The sequence below is a fragment of the Cricetulus griseus genome, chromosome 3 (genome assembly GCF_003668045.3).
Source record: "Cricetulus griseus strain 17A/GY chromosome 3, alternate assembly CriGri-PICRH-1.0, whole genome shotgun sequence".
Lineage (NCBI taxonomy): Eukaryota > Metazoa > Chordata > Mammalia > Rodentia > Cricetidae > Cricetulus > Cricetulus griseus.
The window spans coordinates 109,746,801-109,767,904 of NC_048596.1; the positions used below are offsets into that span (position 1 = coordinate 109,746,801).

At 39.8% G+C, this 21,104-nt stretch overlaps 1 protein-coding gene across 2 annotated transcripts in view; it reads left to right on the forward strand.

Moving 5' to 3' along the window:
* The window catches only part of Tmem135 (transmembrane protein 135), a 188,202-nt gene that overhangs the window by 14,436 nt on the left and 152,662 nt on the right, over positions 1-21,104 (forward strand). The window contains exons 2-3 of one of the 2 annotated variants that reach the window (XM_027407594.2): positions 10,158-10,285; positions 13,723-13,815. In XM_027407594.2, coding sequence (XP_027263395.1) covers positions 10,158-10,285; positions 13,723-13,815 — 221 coding nt within the window. The remainder of the gene's footprint in view (positions 1-10,157; positions 10,286-13,722; positions 13,816-21,104) is intronic. The other variant, XM_035442406.1, reaches the window with a different exon arrangement.

The following is a 21,104-nucleotide window of genomic DNA, read 5'->3' on the forward strand; positions in this document are numbered from 1 at the left end:
CTCATTCATGATTGACTTTCATGGTTAGTTTTTTTTCCCTTCCTGGTTTAGTTAAGTATTTTGTTGCCCTGTTTAAAAGCAGTTAAAGCTGTTGTATCTATCAGCTACTGTGTGCTGAAGACTAGACTCCATCTAAACATCTCCGTATCTCCCATCTTTCTGTTTATTTAGTGTACTGGGATTGAACTCAGAGCCTCAGGCATGGAAGGTAAGCATTCTACTGCTGAGCTACATCCCCCTGTTAACAAATGAATTGGTTGGTACTTTTTGGCCTACATATCTGTTAGTATCTGTGATTTCTTCCTTTCCACTTGCTTGTCTTCCTGCCTGTGGACTCTTAGTTTGCTTGCATCCACTTTGAGAGTTCAGTTCATTCATTCACATTGTTATTCTTGGTGTTCTTACTGGACAAACAGGAATAAAACACAGAAACCTTCTGTTTCTCTTCTGAGTTAAGATCCTTATTGAGAAGGGCATTGATAGAATATTATTAGAAGGGCAACAGTAGTCAGGATGCCAGCCTGTAAGGTTCTGGCTAAAGATGCAATCATGCATAGCATGGTGTTTGGTAAAAGCTGAAGTGATAATACTGTGTTTTCAAGGTTGTCCCTGCAGTGCTAGGAACATTATCTACTCAGTTTGTGAGGGTAATGGATGCTGGGCTTGCCCTGAGTCTTACTCTTGATCATATTTGTCTCAATATTGTGTCTTAAGTATGTTCCAGGCTACCTTAACATTTCCCTTACCTTCTATATAAAGTTGAAAGTAGAGGAGAGGGAAGATAGCAGAGGTGAGCAGTGTGAGGTTTAATGGTCACCATTACAGCTTGATGTATGATTTTCTTATATAGCAAAAAGTGAGGGGAAACTTCTCCCCCATACACTGGTAACAAAAGATCTTCCCCCATACACTGGTAACGAGTTGCCCTAGTCTTTTTACTTATTTTTATTGCATATATTTAGTGTGTCCATGCATATATACCCGTTTGTGTGTGTGTGTGTGTGTGTGTGTGTGTGTGTGTGTGTGTGTGTGTGTGTGTGTGTGTGTGTGTTTATGTCTGTCTGTGTGCCATAGCATTTGTGTGGAGATCAGATAAGAACTTTTGGGAATTGGTTCTTCATTTCACCCTGTTTATTCATGGGATTGAACTTAGGTCATCAGGCTTGGTAGAAAGTACTGCTGAGCCATCTCTCTGGCACTTATTTGGTTTTTCAAAAAAGCTGGTTGCCTTTATCTGATGAGGGTGTGCAGTGTGCTTGGTGAATTGGCTGTAAGTTACATGATCTGGGGGTTGTTTTTTTTTTTTTTCTCCTCTGTGATATTGTAATTGCTACCTATATAAATAGAGAGTAATCATGTCTTTACTACTTCAAGGCCATATGTGGTACTTGGTTTGTCATTTTCTTTTGAGACATTTAAATTTGGCTTTTATAGCTTGTAATTTTAACCTTACAAATAGGAATGTTAGGAGCAATTCAGAGGCATTGTGCCTCTTAAAGGGCAGATTTTTTTTTTGTGTGTGTGTGTTTGTACTTGGCCTTCTTTATTGTGGATCTGTGTCTGGGATTCAGTCAAATGTGGACTGAAAATACAATTACATGCTGCAGAAGACATTTTTTGTCAACAAGACCATGTATATGACAGCATATACCTTGTATATATGTGAAAGGTTCTTCTATCTCCCAGTAGGGTATTCAACTAGGGACAAAACATGTGGATCTTTGGAGGGATGTTTAAGTTCCAAACTATTTCATTCTGATCTGGCACCCAAAGGCTTATGTCCTTCTCACAGAGCAAAATGTATTCAGGTTGTTCTCTAAATGTTCCTTCAGTGATAACTGCCCTGTGATTGATGAAAAGTCTCAAGTCCAAAGTTTCCTCTGGGGCTCAAGGCATCAGCACTGCAGAGTGTGAAAAACAAGATTGTCTGCTTCCAAGATACACAGAGTTAACATTCCTATTCCAAAAGGAAGGTATTCTGGAATAAAAAGCAGGAGTTAGGTTAAAGCAAGACTAGATCCTAGCATGACAAACTTTACATCTTAGCTTTGTATCTGACATCTGGTGTTTGTCCCAGTTAGCTAATTTGCAAAAAACCAAAGATTATTATAACTGTTTTGGGGCTCTCACCTCATGGTTGCATGGTCCTATTGCTTTTGGGCCTCTGGATAGGTAGAATAGACCCTCTTTAGGGCTTGGGTAGCTTCACCCTAAGGGGCTGCAGTCCATTTGGTTGCCCTCTTAGGCTGTCTTTGCATGCCCTGTGCAGCTTTTCTTGGAAGATATGCTATGTTCCAGGTAATCCATCTTCCTGGACCCTCCATTGCAGCCTTGGCATCACACATTGCTCCACACAGAATTCTGTCAGAGTGATGGCTGCCTGGCTTCCCAGGCTTTTCTCTGAAACTGTGAAGCCTTTGTGACTCCACAATTGTTGCATTTTGCATGTCTGAGGAATCAGTATCATGTGGACAACACCATGGTCTGCAGATAACGCAAGCTGTACCTGTGCCCATTTGTTCTTAACCCATGGCTGGCTCTGTGTTCATGCTAGTTGTACATAGGACAATTCCCAAGACAGTCCAGGTGGATCATGGTGCCTTGGGGTCCCTTGTCAACTAAAAGTCCTCGAAGCAGACTTATCTTTGAGCCCGTGATGGCATGGGTGATCTCCTGCTTATTTCAGAGATATTCTCAAGGGATTTTCATCCTATTTTCCCAGATGCAAAGTACTTTGCTTCTTTATAAAAATGTAAAAAAATAATTAGTTTTATTTTATGTGTATAATGTTTGGCCTTCATGTGTGCCTGTACATCACTTGGAGGGCAGAGAATGCATGATGTGTGACACTCTGGAAATAGACCATTGTGATCTGCCAAAAAGATGCTGGAAATCAAACCTGGGTCTTCTGGAAGAACAGCCAGTGGCCTTACCTACTAAGCCATCTCTCCAGCTCTTACTTGGCTTCTTTTAGTGTTATTAGTCTCCTTACCAATTGCACCCTCTCTGGTAGCACCTTTAAACTCTTTTTTTTTTTTTTTTTTTTTTTTTTTTTTTTAACCCGCTAAGCTGAAAGGATTCAAACCTTTCTCTTTTGCTTTTCATTCTTAACTCTTGTTGAAAGTCTGGCTAACTGTAGTCAGCATTGCCCGTGTTACCATGCTAATACTGTGCTGCCTTGGTTTTTCCCAATAATCTAGGTTATTACCTCTAATCTCATTTCTCCACAAAGTTGCAGGAATGAGCACAATGCATTCCATTTCTTGCTTTTCTTTTCTCTTTTCTTTTTTGTTATGGTGTCATAAGGTTGGGACATAGTAATTTCTAGTGTAACCTTCATTCCTATCTGAAACTTTGTCGGCACAGCCTTTGCCATCTATATTTCTATCAGTGTGTTGTTTCTCTGTGCACCATAGAAACACCCACTATTCCCTGCTTACAGCATTCTATGCATTTTCTCAGCTATACTTTCTAAGTCTTTTCTCAGAGTCTTTCAGCAAACCAATTCCATGGCCCTGTCCACATCATCTAGGCATGGACACAGCTCCAACTCTACCTTTGGTGACAGTTTTCTATGCTAGTTTTGTATCACTATAACAAAATGCCTAGGTCAATCAGTGTAAGAAGAGCAAACACTTATTTTGTTTCATGGATTTGGGGTTTCAGTGCATGGCCAGCTTGGCTCTGTTGATTTGGGGCCTCTAATTAGGTAGCAAATACATCATGGTGGGTGCTCGTGTCAGAAGACATAGTCTCATCTGATGGCAATATGAAGCAGAGGAATTGGAGGGGACTGTATCCTATGTCCCACTCAAAGGCATATCTCAGTGGCATAATGCCTTTGACTTGTTTCTCATCTCATAATGTTCCCATGCTCCTCCAAAACGCCACAGGCTGGGAATCAAACCCAGGTCTTTAGAGGACATTTAAGACACTGTAGTAATATGCAAGATGCATTTGCCATTTTCTTTAAAGCAGTTGTTCTCAATAAGGGGAAGTTTTACCTCCTAAGAGATCTTTGTCAGTTTCTGCAGATTGTTTTGGTTGTCAAGACAAGGGAATGCTGTTTCCATCTTGTCCCATTAGGAAGCAGGGAGCAGGGCTAGTATTAATCTTATAATGTACAGGGTAGCTCCTAAAACATCAATCAGATTGGCCTTAAATGTCAGTAGTGTTATTGGAGATCTTGCTTTAAAAAAATCCTTATTTATGAGTGATTACTTTAAGAGTAGATACAGCATAAAATCTGGTACTGTAAACTATTTACTTTTTCAAAGAAACTAGATTTGTTACATCTAGAAATGGAGTTATTTAGAAGAGATTAATGACCAACCTCTGGAATAAAAGTGAAGACTAATTTACATCTTGGTACTAATCAACTAAGTCTGTGGTTAACCCCTTTGAGAGCCAATTAGATTTGTCGTACTCCATGGTCAAGGGCTGCAATGTCAATACTGGTATAGTATTGCTATGGAAAATATATGGTGCTAATCACAAATGAATAACAAGGGAATATGAATGTGTAAAGTGAAGAAGTACATATGACCTTGCTGGATGTTAAGTGATAATAGTGTTGTAGGCAGGGAGTTTGAGCCTGTGGAGAGGTATGTGTCTAAAGTGCCTATACCTTGAGAGGCCAAGCACTAGGAGGGGATGTAATAGGAAGATTTTGTGTTCTGCCTGGTCTCCATGGACTACTTTGTCTCTGCTCACTGGGTCCCTGCAGCCACTTAAAAGATAAACACTCAGAGACTTAATTTATATTTATAATTGTTTGGCCAATAGCTTAGGCTTTTTACTGCTTAGCTCTCTTATGAATTAACCCATTTCTACTAATCTGTGTATCACCACATGGCTGTGGCTTCCCATTGATGCCCTGGCATCTTGCTCCCCAGTGGCATCTCCTCTTTTCAGCTTTCTCTCTCTGTGTGTTCAGATTTCCTACCTGGCTTTACTCTGCTTAGTCATTGGCTGACACAGCTTTATTCATCAATTAACTCCTGTGGAACTGGAGTCAGTCACAGATAGTTGTGAGTTGCCATTGTGAGTCTTGAGAACCATACTAACTCATGTCTTCTGCAGGAGCAGCAAATGGTCCTTTGAGCCATTGCTCTAGCCCCTTTATTTAAGAATTGAGGAAACTGCACTTAAACATGTAAACAAGGATTCTTCATACAAATTGTAGTAGAGTGGAGATTAAAAGTCAAATATGATTATTTTGTATTATATCTTTGTGGTTATTGCTATTTCCTATCATATTTTCAATAATAATCCTTATTTTCTCATACTCATGTCTTCATCCTGTTATTATAAATTATAGCATTTTATGTAGGATGCCTGGAATATAGCATGGCAAAAGAAGAAAACTAAATTAGCAATTTATATACCATTTAGTGGTAACTATGCACACTATTTTAGTATTTGTCATATATTCCCATTATTGTTTTACAATGTCTTTTTCTTTTTATATGTCTTATTTTTAGATATTAATCTTCTAAAACAATATTATATAAATATAAATGTTTACATATAGCTTATACATAGTTTTATGACATACCTTGTTTTCACTTACATTTTTATATGAACACTGAAAAGTTCATAAGGAATTGGCATGAAGTTATTGGATCAGAGTATATGAACAGTGCAAGGTCTTTGAGATAGGAAGTGATGCTTCTGAAGGTGTTTGATGATGTCACATTTGCATATGAGGGTTTTAAAAATGACTACATGGCTAGCCCAGTTGCTGGTATTTTGTTTGCTTAGACAGGGTTTTAAGCTCTTCAGACTGTGCCAAGCTGTGTGCACGGAGAATGAAAAAGTTATGTTGCAAACTGGAAAACTTATGTGATCTCTCTGCCTAGATTCCAGGCTTCTCCTGACCCCACACTGCTCAGAGTATCAGGGTCTTAGCTACTTGTAAGCCCTGGCTGTAAGCTCTGGATGACAGCACAGTAACGAGAAACTCCCTATTTCTTGAGCCTTTCATCAGGTTATCCCTTTATTTCAACAGACGCTACAGTTTGCTTTTACCAATATTATACAAATTTAAGATTTCTCCTCTTTACTGTTAGTGGTATTTGTGATTGATTGCAGATGCTGGAGATGGAAAGAAAGATTGTATATTCTGAGTATATACTCAGCAGTAGATTACTGGATCAGAAGAGTAGATGTGTGATTAGATGGATTCCATGTTATCAAACAGCTTTCCACAGGAGCTGTACAAGTTTTACAGTACCACCAGCAATGTGTGAGGACTTTATTTGTGGCCCATTCCCAACAGCACTGTGTATGGTCTTTTCATTTTCACGATTTGCTGTATGTGTTTCATTGGGTACTTCTCTGATGGTAGTGCGGAAGTGTGTGTGGGCTCCTTGAGTGCACTTTTGAAAACAAAATGAACTTATTTTGAGGGAAAAGTAGTTTCAGACACAGCTGGAAGGAATATTAGTGATCCCATGAACTTTTTATCCAGTTTCTCCCAATGGTATCCTCTTGCCAGAGAGTACTACAGGATTGCAGTAAAAGTATTGCCATTGATGCAGTCAAGACAGAATATAAGCTGGGAGATGGCTAGTTGGTAAAGAGCTTAGCTTGTAAGTAGGAGGACCTGAGCTGGATATAGTGGTGCAAACATTTAATCCCAGTACTAGGGAGGCAAAGGCAGGTGGTGAGTTTGAGACTGGCCTGGTCTATATCATGAGCTCCAGGACAGCCAGAGCTACATACATAGTGAGACCCTGGGGTGCTGGAGAGATGGTTCAGTGGTTAAGAGCACTGACTGTTCTTACAGAGGTCCTGAGTTCAATTCCCAGCAACCACATGGTGGCTCATAACCACCTTGAATGAGATCTGGTGCCCTCTGCTGGCATGCAGGCAGAAGACTGTATACATAATAAATAAGTAAAATCATAGTGAGACCCTGTCTCCAAAAACAAAACAAAACAAAACAAAAAAACAAAAAACAAAACCAAAAACAAAAAAAACAGGACTACCTATGTTTGCATTATTATCCCTCATGTAAACTTCTGTGCACAGAGCTTTGTGCTTGTAATCCCAGTGACTGGTAGGCAGAAACAGGAGGACTCTGGGCCACTGGCCAGCCAGTGTAATAGAATCTATGATTCCAGGTTCAATGAGAGACTCCCACAAAACAAGGTAGACAGAGATCAAGGGAGGCATCAGGCATCAACCTCTAGCTTCCAGAGGTACCAGGCATGTACACATGCATATACCACTCACAAATAAAGACATAATTTCATGTAGTTTAAAAAAAAACCTACTATCCCCAATTAGTGCTATTCATATTGCTGAGTGTATGGGGTCATTCACAGGGGCGTGGGCAGCTGATCAATGGTCATCTCTAACCCTAAAGAAACATGACCCTCCATTCCCTCAGGCTTCTTAGCCCTTAGCTAAGGGTGGATCATCAGCAACCTCTTCTTCCTCCATGTTGGACTTTTGAAAACTCTTGATCTTGTGGAGGTCTTTTGCAGGCTGTGAGCACCTGTGTGTGACAGCCATGCTGAGTCTAGAGACCGACCTTTCACAGCACACTTCTCCGTCCTCTGGCTTTTATATTCATTGTGCTCCCTCTTGCATGATGTTCATTGAACCTCAGTGGGGAAGAGGAGATAGATATGTAGAGATGCCCACTCAGTATGGCCGACTGCTCACTGTTGCTTCTTCTCAGCAGTTTGAGCAGTTAATGAGCTTTGCATTAACCACTGCCCTTTGCAATATGAAGCTTCCTTGCTCCAGGCTGAGAGCAGTGATTTGTGCCCTGTTTAATTGTTGCATTATCAATATTGCAGTCAGAGTCAGTAGCTACTTTTCCTGCATTTTATTTACTCTTATTTATAGTGATTCTTTTTCATTTAGTTTCTGTGTAGATTATGGAAAAAGTCTATTTCAGTTTCCAGAGATCTCTTTAAGAATGTGATAGGAATTGTGTTGGATCTGCATTTCAAACCAGGGAGAACTGACATCTAATTCATGAACATGACATGTATAGTAGTTTGGATTTTGTATCTCCCCAAATGCCCATGTGTTAAAGGCTTTGTTCCCTGACTATAGAGCTATTGAGAGATGGAGGAAGCTTTAGTGGCAGGATGGATGGAAGGAAGTTAGGTCATTGAGGACCATTCAAGGGTATTAGAACCTTGGCCCCTGTTTGTTTCTCTGCCCCAATTTCTGCCTGCTATGTGTCCCCACTCTGATATATTGTCTCACCACACACAAAAGCCAGAGCCTGATCATGGGCCAAGACCCTGGAAACTAAGCTCTGAACCCTTGTCTCCTGGTAAGCTGTTCACCACAGGTGCCTTGTCACAGTGAGGAGAAGCTGACTAATAGCAAGTCTTGTCTGTTCCCTGGCATTACATAATTTCATTCATTGTACAGTTCATCAGCAGCACCTTCTTTCTCTGGTTTAGGGTTAGCACACTGCCATATTATGGCTTGTTATTTTACCCTTGGCTCCTAGACTTTTATATTCCTTGAAGGTAGGATAGGGCCTTCTTTTTCATTTTTCTTTGTATGTATGGCTGTTGAGTTGCAATAGGAGAGACTCAGTTTCAGAGACATTAAGGATGAACTAAGACCTTAGAAGAGGCCATTGGATTTGCTGGCAAGGTTATCTCCAGAACGATAAGGGATGGATGGAGAAGCTTTCGATCTTCCTGCTCTGTCCTCCATGCTTTCCTTTCTCACATCTCTCCAATCCCCTAATCTTGCTGTTCTAACCTTTGTTCCTTTGGTGCAGTTTCACAACTATGGACACCTGTGGGAATCTGTTATTTTCAGTCAGCCCATCTCCTCTTCCCTGAGCCTTTTGCTTGCCCGTGTCACACTCACTCCAGTGACCCTGCACAGCCCTGTGCATTAGAGTGCACACACGGAATCACTTTCTATGGTTAGATCCCTGTCAGGAGCATATTACAATTATTTTTTCCTTTATTCCCTGCAACATTAATATTGTGTTCACTGAGTAGACTCTTACCTTGATTTTTATATTATATCACTATTCCAGGGTTTTGGTGGTTTTAATTTAATCTAGAAATCATCCTTTTAGTTTCAGATTTTACCAGCACTAACACAAACAAATATGTTTTCAATTTAAAATTAAGAGCTGAGTCATAAAGGTTAATAGTTTTCTATTTAAAATTAAAAGGTGAGTCACTTACAGGTTTTTAACTTTTAAATGTCTGCAGCAGGTAGGACTTTCCCATGTCATCATCAGAGAAAAGCTTGTAGGAGTAGGTTCTCTCTTTCTATGAAGTGGGTTCTGGGGATGGAACCCTGATCACAAGGCTTGGAGCAAGCACCTTTATCTTCTGCTCCAGCTTGTTGGCCCATCATTAATGTCTTGCCTTTTTTTTTTTTTTTTTTTTTTTCAGGGCTGTAGAATGCCAGAAGCCAGAAGTCATTCATTAGTTGCTTTTCTTTATGTCTCTCTTTCATCCCTCTCAGCTGCTGTTTGAATTGCTGAGTCATTGCTTTGCTTTTGGTGGCCCTCACTGAGGATGCCAGGCTGGGAACAGTTAATGGAGACTTGCTGTGGCATGCCATTTTCTTTGGATTGCAGTTTACCTTTTCTTTTCAGAAGTATGGTTTTTCATTTGAAAACTGCTTTTATGGCTTTACCTACCTTGGAGCTAGCTGACTCATCATGTGACCATGTTGTAATTATTTTTATTATGTTTTTTTATTGTTACTTTTGTTTTTATTACATGTACCTACCTTGAAGCTCACTCATGTGCTTGTCTTGGAGCTGACTCATCACATGACAAAAGCTGTCAATATTTTCTTTTCCTGTTTTTTCTTTTTTTGTTTTTTCCCAACAAGGTTTCCCTGTGTAAACAGTCCTAGCTGTCGTGGAACTCACTTTGTAGACCAGGCTGACCTCAAACACCCTGAGATCTGCCTGCTTCTGCCTCCCAATTTCTGGGATTAAAGGCGTGCACCACCACTACTTGGCTCAGTATTTTCAATTTAAGTCAATGCAGACATCTTCTGTTCTAAACCTTAGTTCATACAGAGGAGCCTGGAAAATGGCATAGTTTTTACTTTAGTCTTTAGCATATGCCTTTATTCAGTGGCTTCCACAGAAGAGTGAGTCTAAGTGGTTGGCTTAAATAACAAAGCCTCTCTCTTTACAGATTGCAGCTGTTCTCCGGAAGCGGAAGCTGGAGTATTACTTGTACAAGCTGCTCCCTGAGATCCTCCAGTCCGCCTCCTTCCTGACTGCTAATGGGGCCTTGTACATTACTTTCTTCTGCATTTTAAGGTTGGTACTCATAGTTACTAGTGTGTGTTAATGAATTTGCTTTGTTCAAAGGGAATCTGTCTTAGTTGTTGTTTTGTTGCTGTGAAGAAACACCATGACTGAGGCAACTCATAAAGGCATTTTTTTCCCTTTTTTTTTTGATTTTTCCAGACAGGGTTTCTCTGTGTAGCTTTGTAGCCTATCCTGGCACTCATTCTGGAGACCAGGCTGGCCTCGAACTCACAGAGATCTGCCTGCCTCTGCCTCCCAAGTGCTGGGATTAAAGGCGTGTGCCACCAACGCCTGGCCCCATCTTTTTTTTTTTTTATCTGAATTAGAAACAAGACTACTTTACATGTCACTGCCAGTTCTCACTCCCTCCCCTCCTCCCCTACCACCACCTCTCCCAACTAAAACCCTACCTATCACAAATCCTTTCTGCTCCCCAGGGAGAGTGAGGCCTTCCATAGGGTGTCATCAGAGTCCGTCATATCCTTTGGGTAGGGCCTAGGCCCACTCCCACTTGGCTCAGAGAGTATTCCTCTATGTGGATTGGACTCCCAAAGTCCACACTTATGCTAGTATTGAACTACTACAGGAGGTCCCGTAGATTTCCGAGGTCTCCTCAGTGAAACCCATGTTCCTGGGATCTGGATCAGTCCTATGCTGGTATCCAAGCTATCAGTCTGGGGACCAAGAGCTCCCCATTGTTCAGGTCAGCTATTTCTGTGGGTTTTACCAGCCTGGTCTGGACCCCTTTGCTCATCACTCGTTCTTCTCTGCAACTGGATTCCAGTTCAGTTCAGTGATTAGTTGTGGGTGTCTGCTTCTACTTCCACCAGCTGGAAGTAGAGCTGAGATAATGAGATAATAATAATCTCATTATCGGGGGAGGGCCTTTAAGGTAGCCTCTTCTCTGTTGCTTAGATTGTTAGTTGGTGTCATCTTTGTAGATCTCCAGACCTTTCCCTAGTGCCTGATTTCTCTGTAAACCTAAAATGTCTCCCTCTATTATGGTATCTCTTACCTTGCTCTCCTCTGTTCTTCACCAGAATCAACCTTTCTGCTCCCTCATGTCCTCCTCACCCCTCCTCTTCTCCCCTTCTCATTCTCCTAACTCCCTTCCAGAATAAAGGCATTTAATTGGGGCCTTACATACAGTTTCAGAGAGTGAGAGTCTGTGATCAACAGGGCAGGGAGCATGGCTGCCAGCAGACATGGCATTGGAGCAGTAGCTAAGAGCTACATCCTGATCCTGAGCCACAAGTGGTTGGGGAAGAGGGAGAGAGAGTGGGAGGAAGAGAGAGAGAGAAGAGGAAACTAGGCCTGGTGTGGGCTTTTTAAACCTCAAAGCTACCCGCCCCCCACTCCTCCTACAAGGCCACACCTCCTAACCCTTCTTAAACACTCCACCAACTGGGAACCAAACTTTCAAATACATGAGCCTCTGGGGTCTATCATCATTCAAATCCTATGGCAACAAAATCCATTTGCATAATTGTTATTTAGGTTACTCTCTTTCTGGTTTAATCTGTGTGAAGTAACATTTACTTCCAAGAAAATTTGTCAGAACAGGAGCATAGGAATTGGCCTCATGATATAAATTTCAAATTACTGGCATGACTTATGCAACAAAATCACTTCAATATAGCATTCATTTTCTGAAGCCTACAGTAGTTCTGAGATTGTTGGTCAGGATTTCTGACCAGGAGCAGAATTCAGGAATGACCAGAAATTCAAAGCAACTGTCCTATGAGGTTGGGACATGGTTGTGCATCAAAGGGACAATAAGCTCCTGCTGGGTGGTGTCCTGATTCAGGCTTGTATTCTGTACCTGTGCTTCCTGCTGTCTGCATAGACACAGTTCAACTTTCAGTTTTTGAGTGCTGCTGTTAGCAACTTCTGACTGCTGTTGGAAGCCATGTCTAAGGTCGTTTTGTATATTTTAGCTAGAATTAAGCATATGATTTCCAAATGTCTCATAGATTTTTTTCCCCCCTGGAGTTTACTTGTAAACTTTACATAGTGGAGGCAGTCACCAGTAAGGTTTCATGCTACAGAGCAGATTGCATCTTGAAATTGACTTGGGCAAGCTTGAGTTTGTGGTCTCTGCAGTTCTAAGACTCGTTGGAAGCTGCCATGGCAGCACACTGCTCCTATATGTGGACTGCCTGGCTAAATGGTGGAGGGGTAATGTGTTTAATAGTAAGATAATGTTGGTATTCTCCCTGGAGCTGTCTTCCAAGTCCCCTTTCCTCTAGAGCTTATATTCAGTAGCTTGGAGGCTTTAATGCAAAAGGTTTTTAATGTTTCATAAGTGTTCTTTAAGTGTTCATGGCAGTTTTTAAAACCCAGGCTTCAGTTAAAAACATCATTTCTCAGATTCTCCATCCTTGTCTTTCTCTGCCTTCTCCCCATGCCCCCTCCATTTTGTGTGTGTGTGTGTGTGTGTGTGTGTGTGTGTGTGTGTGTGTGTGTGTGTGTAGCTACTGATCAGTTTTGTTCAGATCATTTCTTACATTTAGAGGCTGGTTCTCTCTTTCTTAGGAGCATAGCTGTTTTGAAAGAAAAACATTTCTGAGTAGGGGTATCGTAGCGCATGGCTTTAATGTTAGCACTCTGGTGGTTGAGGAGTTTGAGGCCAGCCTGGACTATATAAGTGAGTTCCAGGCCAGCCAGAGCTACAAAGTCGGATTTCTCATGTTTCTAAATTTGTTGGGAAACATAATCAGTTAAGCTATTTGTAATATTTTGGGTACTATACAGGTCCCTACTTTCCATTTTTCTTTTTGGGGTTTTCGAGACAGGGTTTTTCTGTGTAGCTTTGTAGACCAGGCTGGCCTCAAATTCATAGAGATCTACCTGCCTCTGCCTCCGGAGTGCTGGGATTAAAGGTAGGTATGTATCACCACTGCCTGGCTGCAGATCCCTACTTTCTAGTAACTGATCTAGTAGATCAGAAATGGTATCCACATAAAGCTAAAAATATATAAAATACTTCAGCAAGTGCTATAAGAGAGCATGAAGGGTTGTAAAGCATATACACAATCCCTATTTAAATACCACTTGTGAGTCAGGAGTATGGCATTCAACCCCACTCAGGAGACGAGGCAGGAGGACTGTTTGGAGACAGAGGCTAGCCTGGGCTCCATGATAAGCTAAAGGACATTATGGGATACACAATGAAACACTTTCCCAAAAATCCAAACCAGATCTGAGCCAAACAGCATCCAGAACAACCTAGCACCAAGAACACTGGTGATGCTTATAGAAGCAGCTGGCATTTTCTGCAAGTACTGGCAGAGAGAGACAGTGAATCTGGTCTGGGACATGGTTTATTTGGGGTACTGTGGGATGATGCTTGGGTAAAAGGTGGGTGGAGAAGAGAAGCTTCTGTTTGTAAGGGTTGAAATGACCAATTAGGAATTTCATACAAAAATTCCAAATTTGAATTTCAGGAAGATACTTGGAAAATTCTATTCCTGGACTCCTGGCTTTGGTGCTGCTCTACCAGCCTCATATGTGGCCATTCTAATTGAAAGGAAAAGCAGGTAAATTTTACATATCTCCATGTTTAGTAGAATTAGTTACCAGAGAGAATTTGATTTTATTTTTGCATATTACTTATTATTGCCCAGGGATGAGAAACATTTCCCTACGTATTTTTTCATTATGCAGCTGTTTGATTTAAATTAATTCTATATGAGCATTATGTTCATTGTCTATAAAATAAATACAAGGATATTATAAATATGCAATACAAAAATAAAGAAATATAAATATAAAATAGAGAACAGAAATAGCAGTTTCTTCTTAATTAAGTAATAGAAGGTTCTGTGATACAGCCTAATTAAAGCAAACATGCAAATTCCATTGCAAGCCGGTTTCCTTCACTGTGTAGCACCCTGTCATACCTAAGAATGTTAATACATTTTCTGTTGCTGTCTAGGTCTGGTCCCTGCTGAAGGCTCAGTGACTAGCCTTTCATAGCAATTCCCCTCTGTAAGGAATCTTTTGAAAAATTTTTTTAATTGTTAGTCACATAAAATTTTCCATGTGAACTCATTCATACCATCTGTAAATGTTATATAAGTAGTTGAGTCAGAGGATAGTCATAGGTAATGGTAAAGTTTTTGCATAAGAGAGTATTTGTCACTGCATTTATTGCTAAACTCAGAGACCTTGTGGATGCTTTAATGCCAGAAAATGCAAAACATGTTTTATTCTGCCTCACAGGCCAGCACAGCACAGAGCTCTCAGGTGGGGACCCCGGAGCCAGCTTCTGGCTTCATAGTCTGCCTCAGCCACTCACTGTGTCATCTCTTTGCCTTATTCTTTATCTGAAAAATGGAAGTAATGATTATCTGTCTTGCTCTCAGATAATTTAGTTGATATATAAAAAAATATTAAATAGCACAGTTATGTGTGTTAAGCATAGCTTGTTTTTTTTTTTTTTTCCTGTTGAGTAATGATGGCATCTTGAATCTCTTTAAAAATGTGAGTATTGGCTTTGAAAACATGTTCAAAAGATGTAGTACTCACACATGAGACTTTCAACCTGTTTTTTTTTTTTTTTTTTTTTTTACTTGCGCATCGGTGGCTCTCTGACTGAAGAAAATGACATGCATCTTTAGATCACTGTGCCACCTGTGACTTTTAGCCTTAAGTAGGCCTATATTTTTGTAGTTATCTGACCATTTCAGCAGGAACCGGTGACATGAATTCCCACATAGCCTCCAGAGTCAGCAGTTAGCAGCTCACAATTTTACTTCATTTGCATGTGAGCACATGTGAGTATGTATGTGGGTGTGTGTGGGTGTCATGTGGGAGCATGTGGTAGACATTAGGACCATCTACCTGACATTCCCTGCATAATCACAAATGTTCCCACACAAGGACACTAGCAGTCATTCCTTGCTTTTGTGTGTTCATTATGTGTTTACTCTAATTTTAAGGTTGAGTTGCTGCTAATATTTAAGGCTTCAGATATCCTCATTACCACTGAAATTACTCTATAGATTATGATTATAGTTGATGAATTAATATCCTTTTCTGGAAATTCATCATAGTCTGTGTTACTTTTTTTGATAAGGAATTATTTTGCAGTGTGAAGGCAGCTTAAAGGAAGTCCACGAAAGCCTGAGCTGACATTCCTTTCGTTAGGCTTAGCAAGCAAGCCAGGGTTTTCTGGACAATGCTAAAGAGCACTGTCTTCTCTAGCCCACACTAGCGTATTTTATAAGTGTAAATTTGAGTTCTTTTATTTCTTAAAACACTTTCAATAAACTCTTAGCAGCAGTGATTTGAAATAATAAAAGGGTCTATGCTGTTAATATTATTTTATTGCATTCTTACTGGAGAGTTGTTTGTAGTGTTTCCTTTGTTTGTAACATAAGAAGGTTTTCTGTATAGCTTAATTTATGCCCAGATTTTTAAGAAATAATTGCATGAATGCTTGAAAAAAATGCATATTCGATTATTGGGGTTGAAAGACATTTCTAAGGTCTGCACTAGTAATTATGTTGCTTTGATTATATCTTCACCTGGAGGTAGAGTTTCTGATATCACAATATTTGAAGGACTTGGCATAGTGGCACACACCTGTATGCTCATCACTGGGGTGGCAGAAAAAGAAGGATCGCTCTGAGCTTGAGACCAGCCTGGTCTACATAGTGAGTTTCAGGTCAGCCAGGACAGTGTTGTTAAGACCATGCCAAATAATCAAACAAACACACATACAAACAAAAGTTTTCATTCCTTTTGGCCTGAGTTCTATGTGGTTTTTATACATTACAATTAGGATTCTTTTTGTTTTTGCTTAGTGTATCTCTTAACATTTTTGAAACAGTTTATGTGTCTCTCATTTCATTTTGTTTGGTGAACCAATTTGAAAATCTTTGTATTTTAAGCACTATGTATATTTACTGCTACCACAGATGCCATTTATTGGTATCATGACCATGTTTGCTTTTATAATTGTGTGTACTGTCTTAGGTGAAGTTCTTTGTGACCCATTTGTGTTTATCCTTTAATGTTGAAAGGTTCATAAGCTCAACAGTGCTCCTGCCCTGGCTTCCTCTCACTGTATCTAATGTGAAACTAGGAAGTGGACATTGCTGTCATTGCCTATAGAACTCTGTGCTCCTATTTTTTTTTTTTTTTTTACTGCATTCATGTGTATGTGTACAATTCTGAGCACCTCGTTTTCACGAGTTGTTTAACCCCTGTTGATGTCTGTACACAGTATGGTTTCATCACCGCAAAGATCACCTGCCCCCTGGGACCAGATAACCTGTTTTGCACTAGTATATGTCATGTTGAGAACTTGAAGAGTTGCAGAAATGGAACCATGAAAGTGTACTGTTTTAACACAGGCCTCTTCTTTCCTTTCTTAACTAAATAAGCATGCCGTAGATCCACCCAAGATGTTACCTGAATCACCAATTCATTCTTTTTCTGTTGCTTGGTTTTACATTACAGAAATATACCAGTGTTTATTTATGATTTATTCACACTATTGATATTCTATCCATGACATAGTATTACCTTCCATCTATTTTGATTTTTAAAAATTTCTTTCATTAACTATTGTTTTAGTAAGATGTAGCTTACATACCCTTTTAGAAGAATAGTGGTTTTAAGTATATTCATAAAGTTGTTCAGTCTTCACCATGGTTGATTCCAGGATTTATTTTCACCTACAGTGAAGCGATTCTCATACCCATTCTCTACCCCAACCAGTTCTCCCAGTCACCAATCAATTTCATGTCTACATATTTTCTTCTCTGGTTGTTTCATGTCTGTGGAGTCATAGAGTATGTGGTTGTAGTCGGACTTTCCTTTTTGGGCCACCAACTCACAAAAAATTGAAAGCTCAACCTTAGCTTAGGTTTGTTTCCTAACTAACTCATAATTTAAATTATCTCCCCACCCCCTTTAAAAAGGTTTTTCAAGACAGGGTTTCCCTGTGTAGCTCTGGCTGTCTGGGAACTATGTAGACCAGGATGGCCTCAAACTCACAGAGATCCTCCTGCCTCTGCCTCTGAGTGCCAGGATTAAACTCCTGCACCACCACCACCTACACACTCATTATCTCATCTCCATTATGCCCATTCTGGTTATTCTGAGTCTGGCTGGCAATTCTCTCTTTCTTCTCCCAGAGCTCTCTCTGTAAAGAAGTTCCTGCTGTTCCTCCTGCCTAGCTATTGGTAGTTTAGCTTTTTATTAAACCAATCACAGTGACACATCTTCACACAGTGTAAAGGAATGTTCCATAACATGTGGTCGTTGGTGAGTGATCCTGTTTGTCCAGTTGATCAACTGAAATTCAGGATATTGTATGCATTGCTACTTCACTGCTGTTGCTCCCCGAAAACCCATGTGATGGAACCTCAGACCCTTTAGGCCTCCAGTTGTGAATGATGCTTCTTTAGTCTTGTGTACATTTCTGTATGGACTTAATCTTTTCATTTCTCTGGTGAATGAACCTGGATGTAGAATTGCTGGCTTACCTAGTAACCATGTTTAAGTTTTTGAAGAACTGTGAGTTGTTTGCTAGAGTGGCTGCTGGTTTTGATTCCCTCCAGCAGTCAGGATGTAATTTATGAGAGGATAAAAACAAAAAAAATATCATTTTGTTATTGAATTACTTACTTTTTAGCTATTGAGTTGTAAATGTTTTAGGTGTTCTATATACAAGTCTCTTGCATCAAGAATTTGCAAATATTCTATCATGTTCTATGTGTTTGTCTTACCACTTTCTTGGTCATGTCTTTCAGAACACAAAATTTGTTAAAGGCCAGTGCATCCTTTTTTTCTTTTTGACAGCATATTCCAGTACAGTCCAGATTGTCTCTGAACTCACTATGAATAAATACTAGGCTGGTCTTGAACTTGTGATTTTCTTCCTTAGTTTCCTGATTCCTGAAAGTACAGATATGTCCCACCATGTCTGTCTCTTGTTTTGTAAACTTTTGTTGATTGTGTTTTTGGTATCATGTTTAAGAAACAATTACCAACCCAACAATTTACTTGTTTTCTTCTAGATTTTTATAATTTTAGTTCTTACATTTGAGTCTATTTTCTGTTAATTTTTGTGTATGATTGGAAGTACAGGATTATAATGTTTCGAGTTTCATCCTCTGTATGCTTATTCTTTATGCCATTGACCTTGTGTTCTGATCTTGACTCATGACCTTGCGTACTCATTTGTTCTGAGAGTCGCAGGCATTTTCCCTGGAAATTTCTATAGATGTTAACTGCCAGTGGGAAAGCTTTATTTTTCTTCCAGTGTACATTTACTGTCATCATTCTTGTTATACTGTGTATAGTCTCCTAGCCCTGATCCAAGCCCCCATCCTGATGCTAGCCGATGTCACTCAGTCTTTTACCATCAACTGTGATGCTGTAAGTTGTAGTGTTTTTATCTGTGCATCATCAGCTTTATAAAGTTCACATTTAGTGCAATATGTTGAGGACCTTTATCATGGACAGATTGAGTATTTTTCTGTATGGCTTTTCTATATCAATTATTATGTTCATGTGGTTTTTCTTTGGCTTGTTTATAGTGTTTTTTTTTTCCTACCTATGAATGAGGTCAGGGTTGTTGATAAGTTTATGTATGGCTGGATTTCTTAACCTTGGCAATATTGACAGGTTTTCATGCAGAAGAGAGCTTTATGAGGAAAACTGCCTTGTGCGTGAGCCTGCACCATGCCACTGGCCCTTTCTTCTTCCTCACCTTTGGGACAGTCTCTGGATAGTGTCAAATATTACTGGAGACAACTAGTCTTTGTTAAAAACTGGTGATCTGTATCTGGTCTAAGTTTATCATTTGCTGAGGAAAGTATAAGACCTCCAACTGTTGTTGGAAATTGTCTACTCTGTCTTTAGATGCGTTTCTACAATGGTTTTATCCATATATGCTCTTGGTATCCTTTTCTCAGTATTGTCAGTGTCAAGTCTTCCTGTAGTTCACCTAGTTTCCTTGTTCCAAAGTGTCTTTTTCTTAGCTACATGGAGTCTGTATAGCATTGCCAGTCATGCTAGCATAGCTGCTTTTGCTCTCAAATGCTGATTGTGTATATGGTCTTTGTTTTTAAATTTCATTTCAGGCATCTGTATCTTTGTATTAAAGTTTTTTTTTTTTTTTTTTTTTTCAGATAGCATATAGTTGAATTTTTAAACAGCATTTATTCTGCTAGCTCTTGACTTTTAATTAGGTTATTTAGTTTATTAACATTTAGTTTATTTTTTGATGGGGTAGGTTAGATCTGTTATTTTATTATTATTTTTATTTATTATTATTATTATTATTTATTTATTTATTTATTTATTTATTTATTTATTTGGTTTTTCGAGACAGGGTTTCTCTGTGGCTTTGGAGGCTGTCCTGGAACTAGCTCTTGTAGACCAGGCTGATCTCGAACTCACAGAGATCCGCCTGCCTCTGCCTCCCAAGTGCTGGGATTAAAGGCATGTGCCACCACCGCCCAGCTATTATTATTTTTTAATTTTTGTGTTTTTTCTTTCTTTGCATTATTAGAGAACTTTAAGACTTTGGTTTCATTTTATTTATTTTAAATTTTTTAATTTAAAATTTTAATTTAAAGACAATCTTATTTTACCTACCAATCCCAGTTGCCTCTCCCTCCCTTCCTCTCATGTGCCCCCTACTAACTCCCCATCCCACCCCCTATCCACTCCCCAGGGAGGGTGAGGCCTCCCATGGGGGATCATCAAAGGCTGTCACATCATTTGGGGCAGGGCCTAGGCCCTCCCCCCTGTATCTAGGCTAAGAGATTATCCCCCCCATAGGGAATGGGCTCCTGAAGCCCATTCAGGCACTAGGGATAAATACTGATCCACTACCAGAGGCTCCATAGACTGACATTATGTTCAGGGGGCCTGGTTTGGTTCTATGCTGGTTTCCCAGCTGTCAGACTAGGGTCCGTGAACTCCCACTTGCTCAGGTCAGCTGTTTCTGTGGGTTTCCCCAGCATGGTCTTGACCCCTTTGCTTATCACTCCTCCCTCTCTACAACTGGATTCCAGGAATTCGGTTCATTGCTTAGCTGAGGATCTCAGCTTCTGCTTCCATCAGCTACTGGGTGAAGGCTCTATGATGGCATTTAAGGTAGTCATCAATCTCATAGGGGAAGGGTATTTAAGGTAGCCTCTGCACTATTGCTCAGATTCTTAGTTGGGGTCATCTTTGTGGATCTCAGAACATTTCCCTAGTGCCAGATTTCTTTTTAAACCTATAATGGCTCCCTCTCTTAAGGTATCTCTTTTGTTGCTCTCCTCTATTCTTTCCCCAACTAAGTCTTCCTGATACTACATCAAGAATATGTCAAATATGCCATTTTTGTTTAAAAAAATTCATAAACTTACTGTTTGTTAGGCAATAGTAAATATGTTTGTATTCAGTATCTTATTAAAATCTTATAATTCTCCTAAAAGACCAAATTACATCTGCACCTGTGTCTACCAGACTTTCAATGATAACATCATTTATTTGTATTTTTAATTTTGTTCTCTGCTCATTTTTTGAAGTTTGCTAATATACTCGTTTTTGTGTTTTCTTTTTCCTGAATTTTTTGTTATTTTATAGCTCTTCTATCATCCAGAGCAGTATGGTTTCTTATAATAGGCATTAGTTTCCTTAGTTACTCTGGGAAGGCGTTTCAGTGATGATAGGAAATGACCGAGCTGGTTTTGGCCTAGGGGCCTAAGAGAGCCACCTTGAGGAGTTTCCTGATAGCAAAGTATTGCCTTGAATGTCTCTTGTTGACCTGCATTCTTTTGTTCAATGCCTACCTTTGCCTTACCTTCTGCATAAT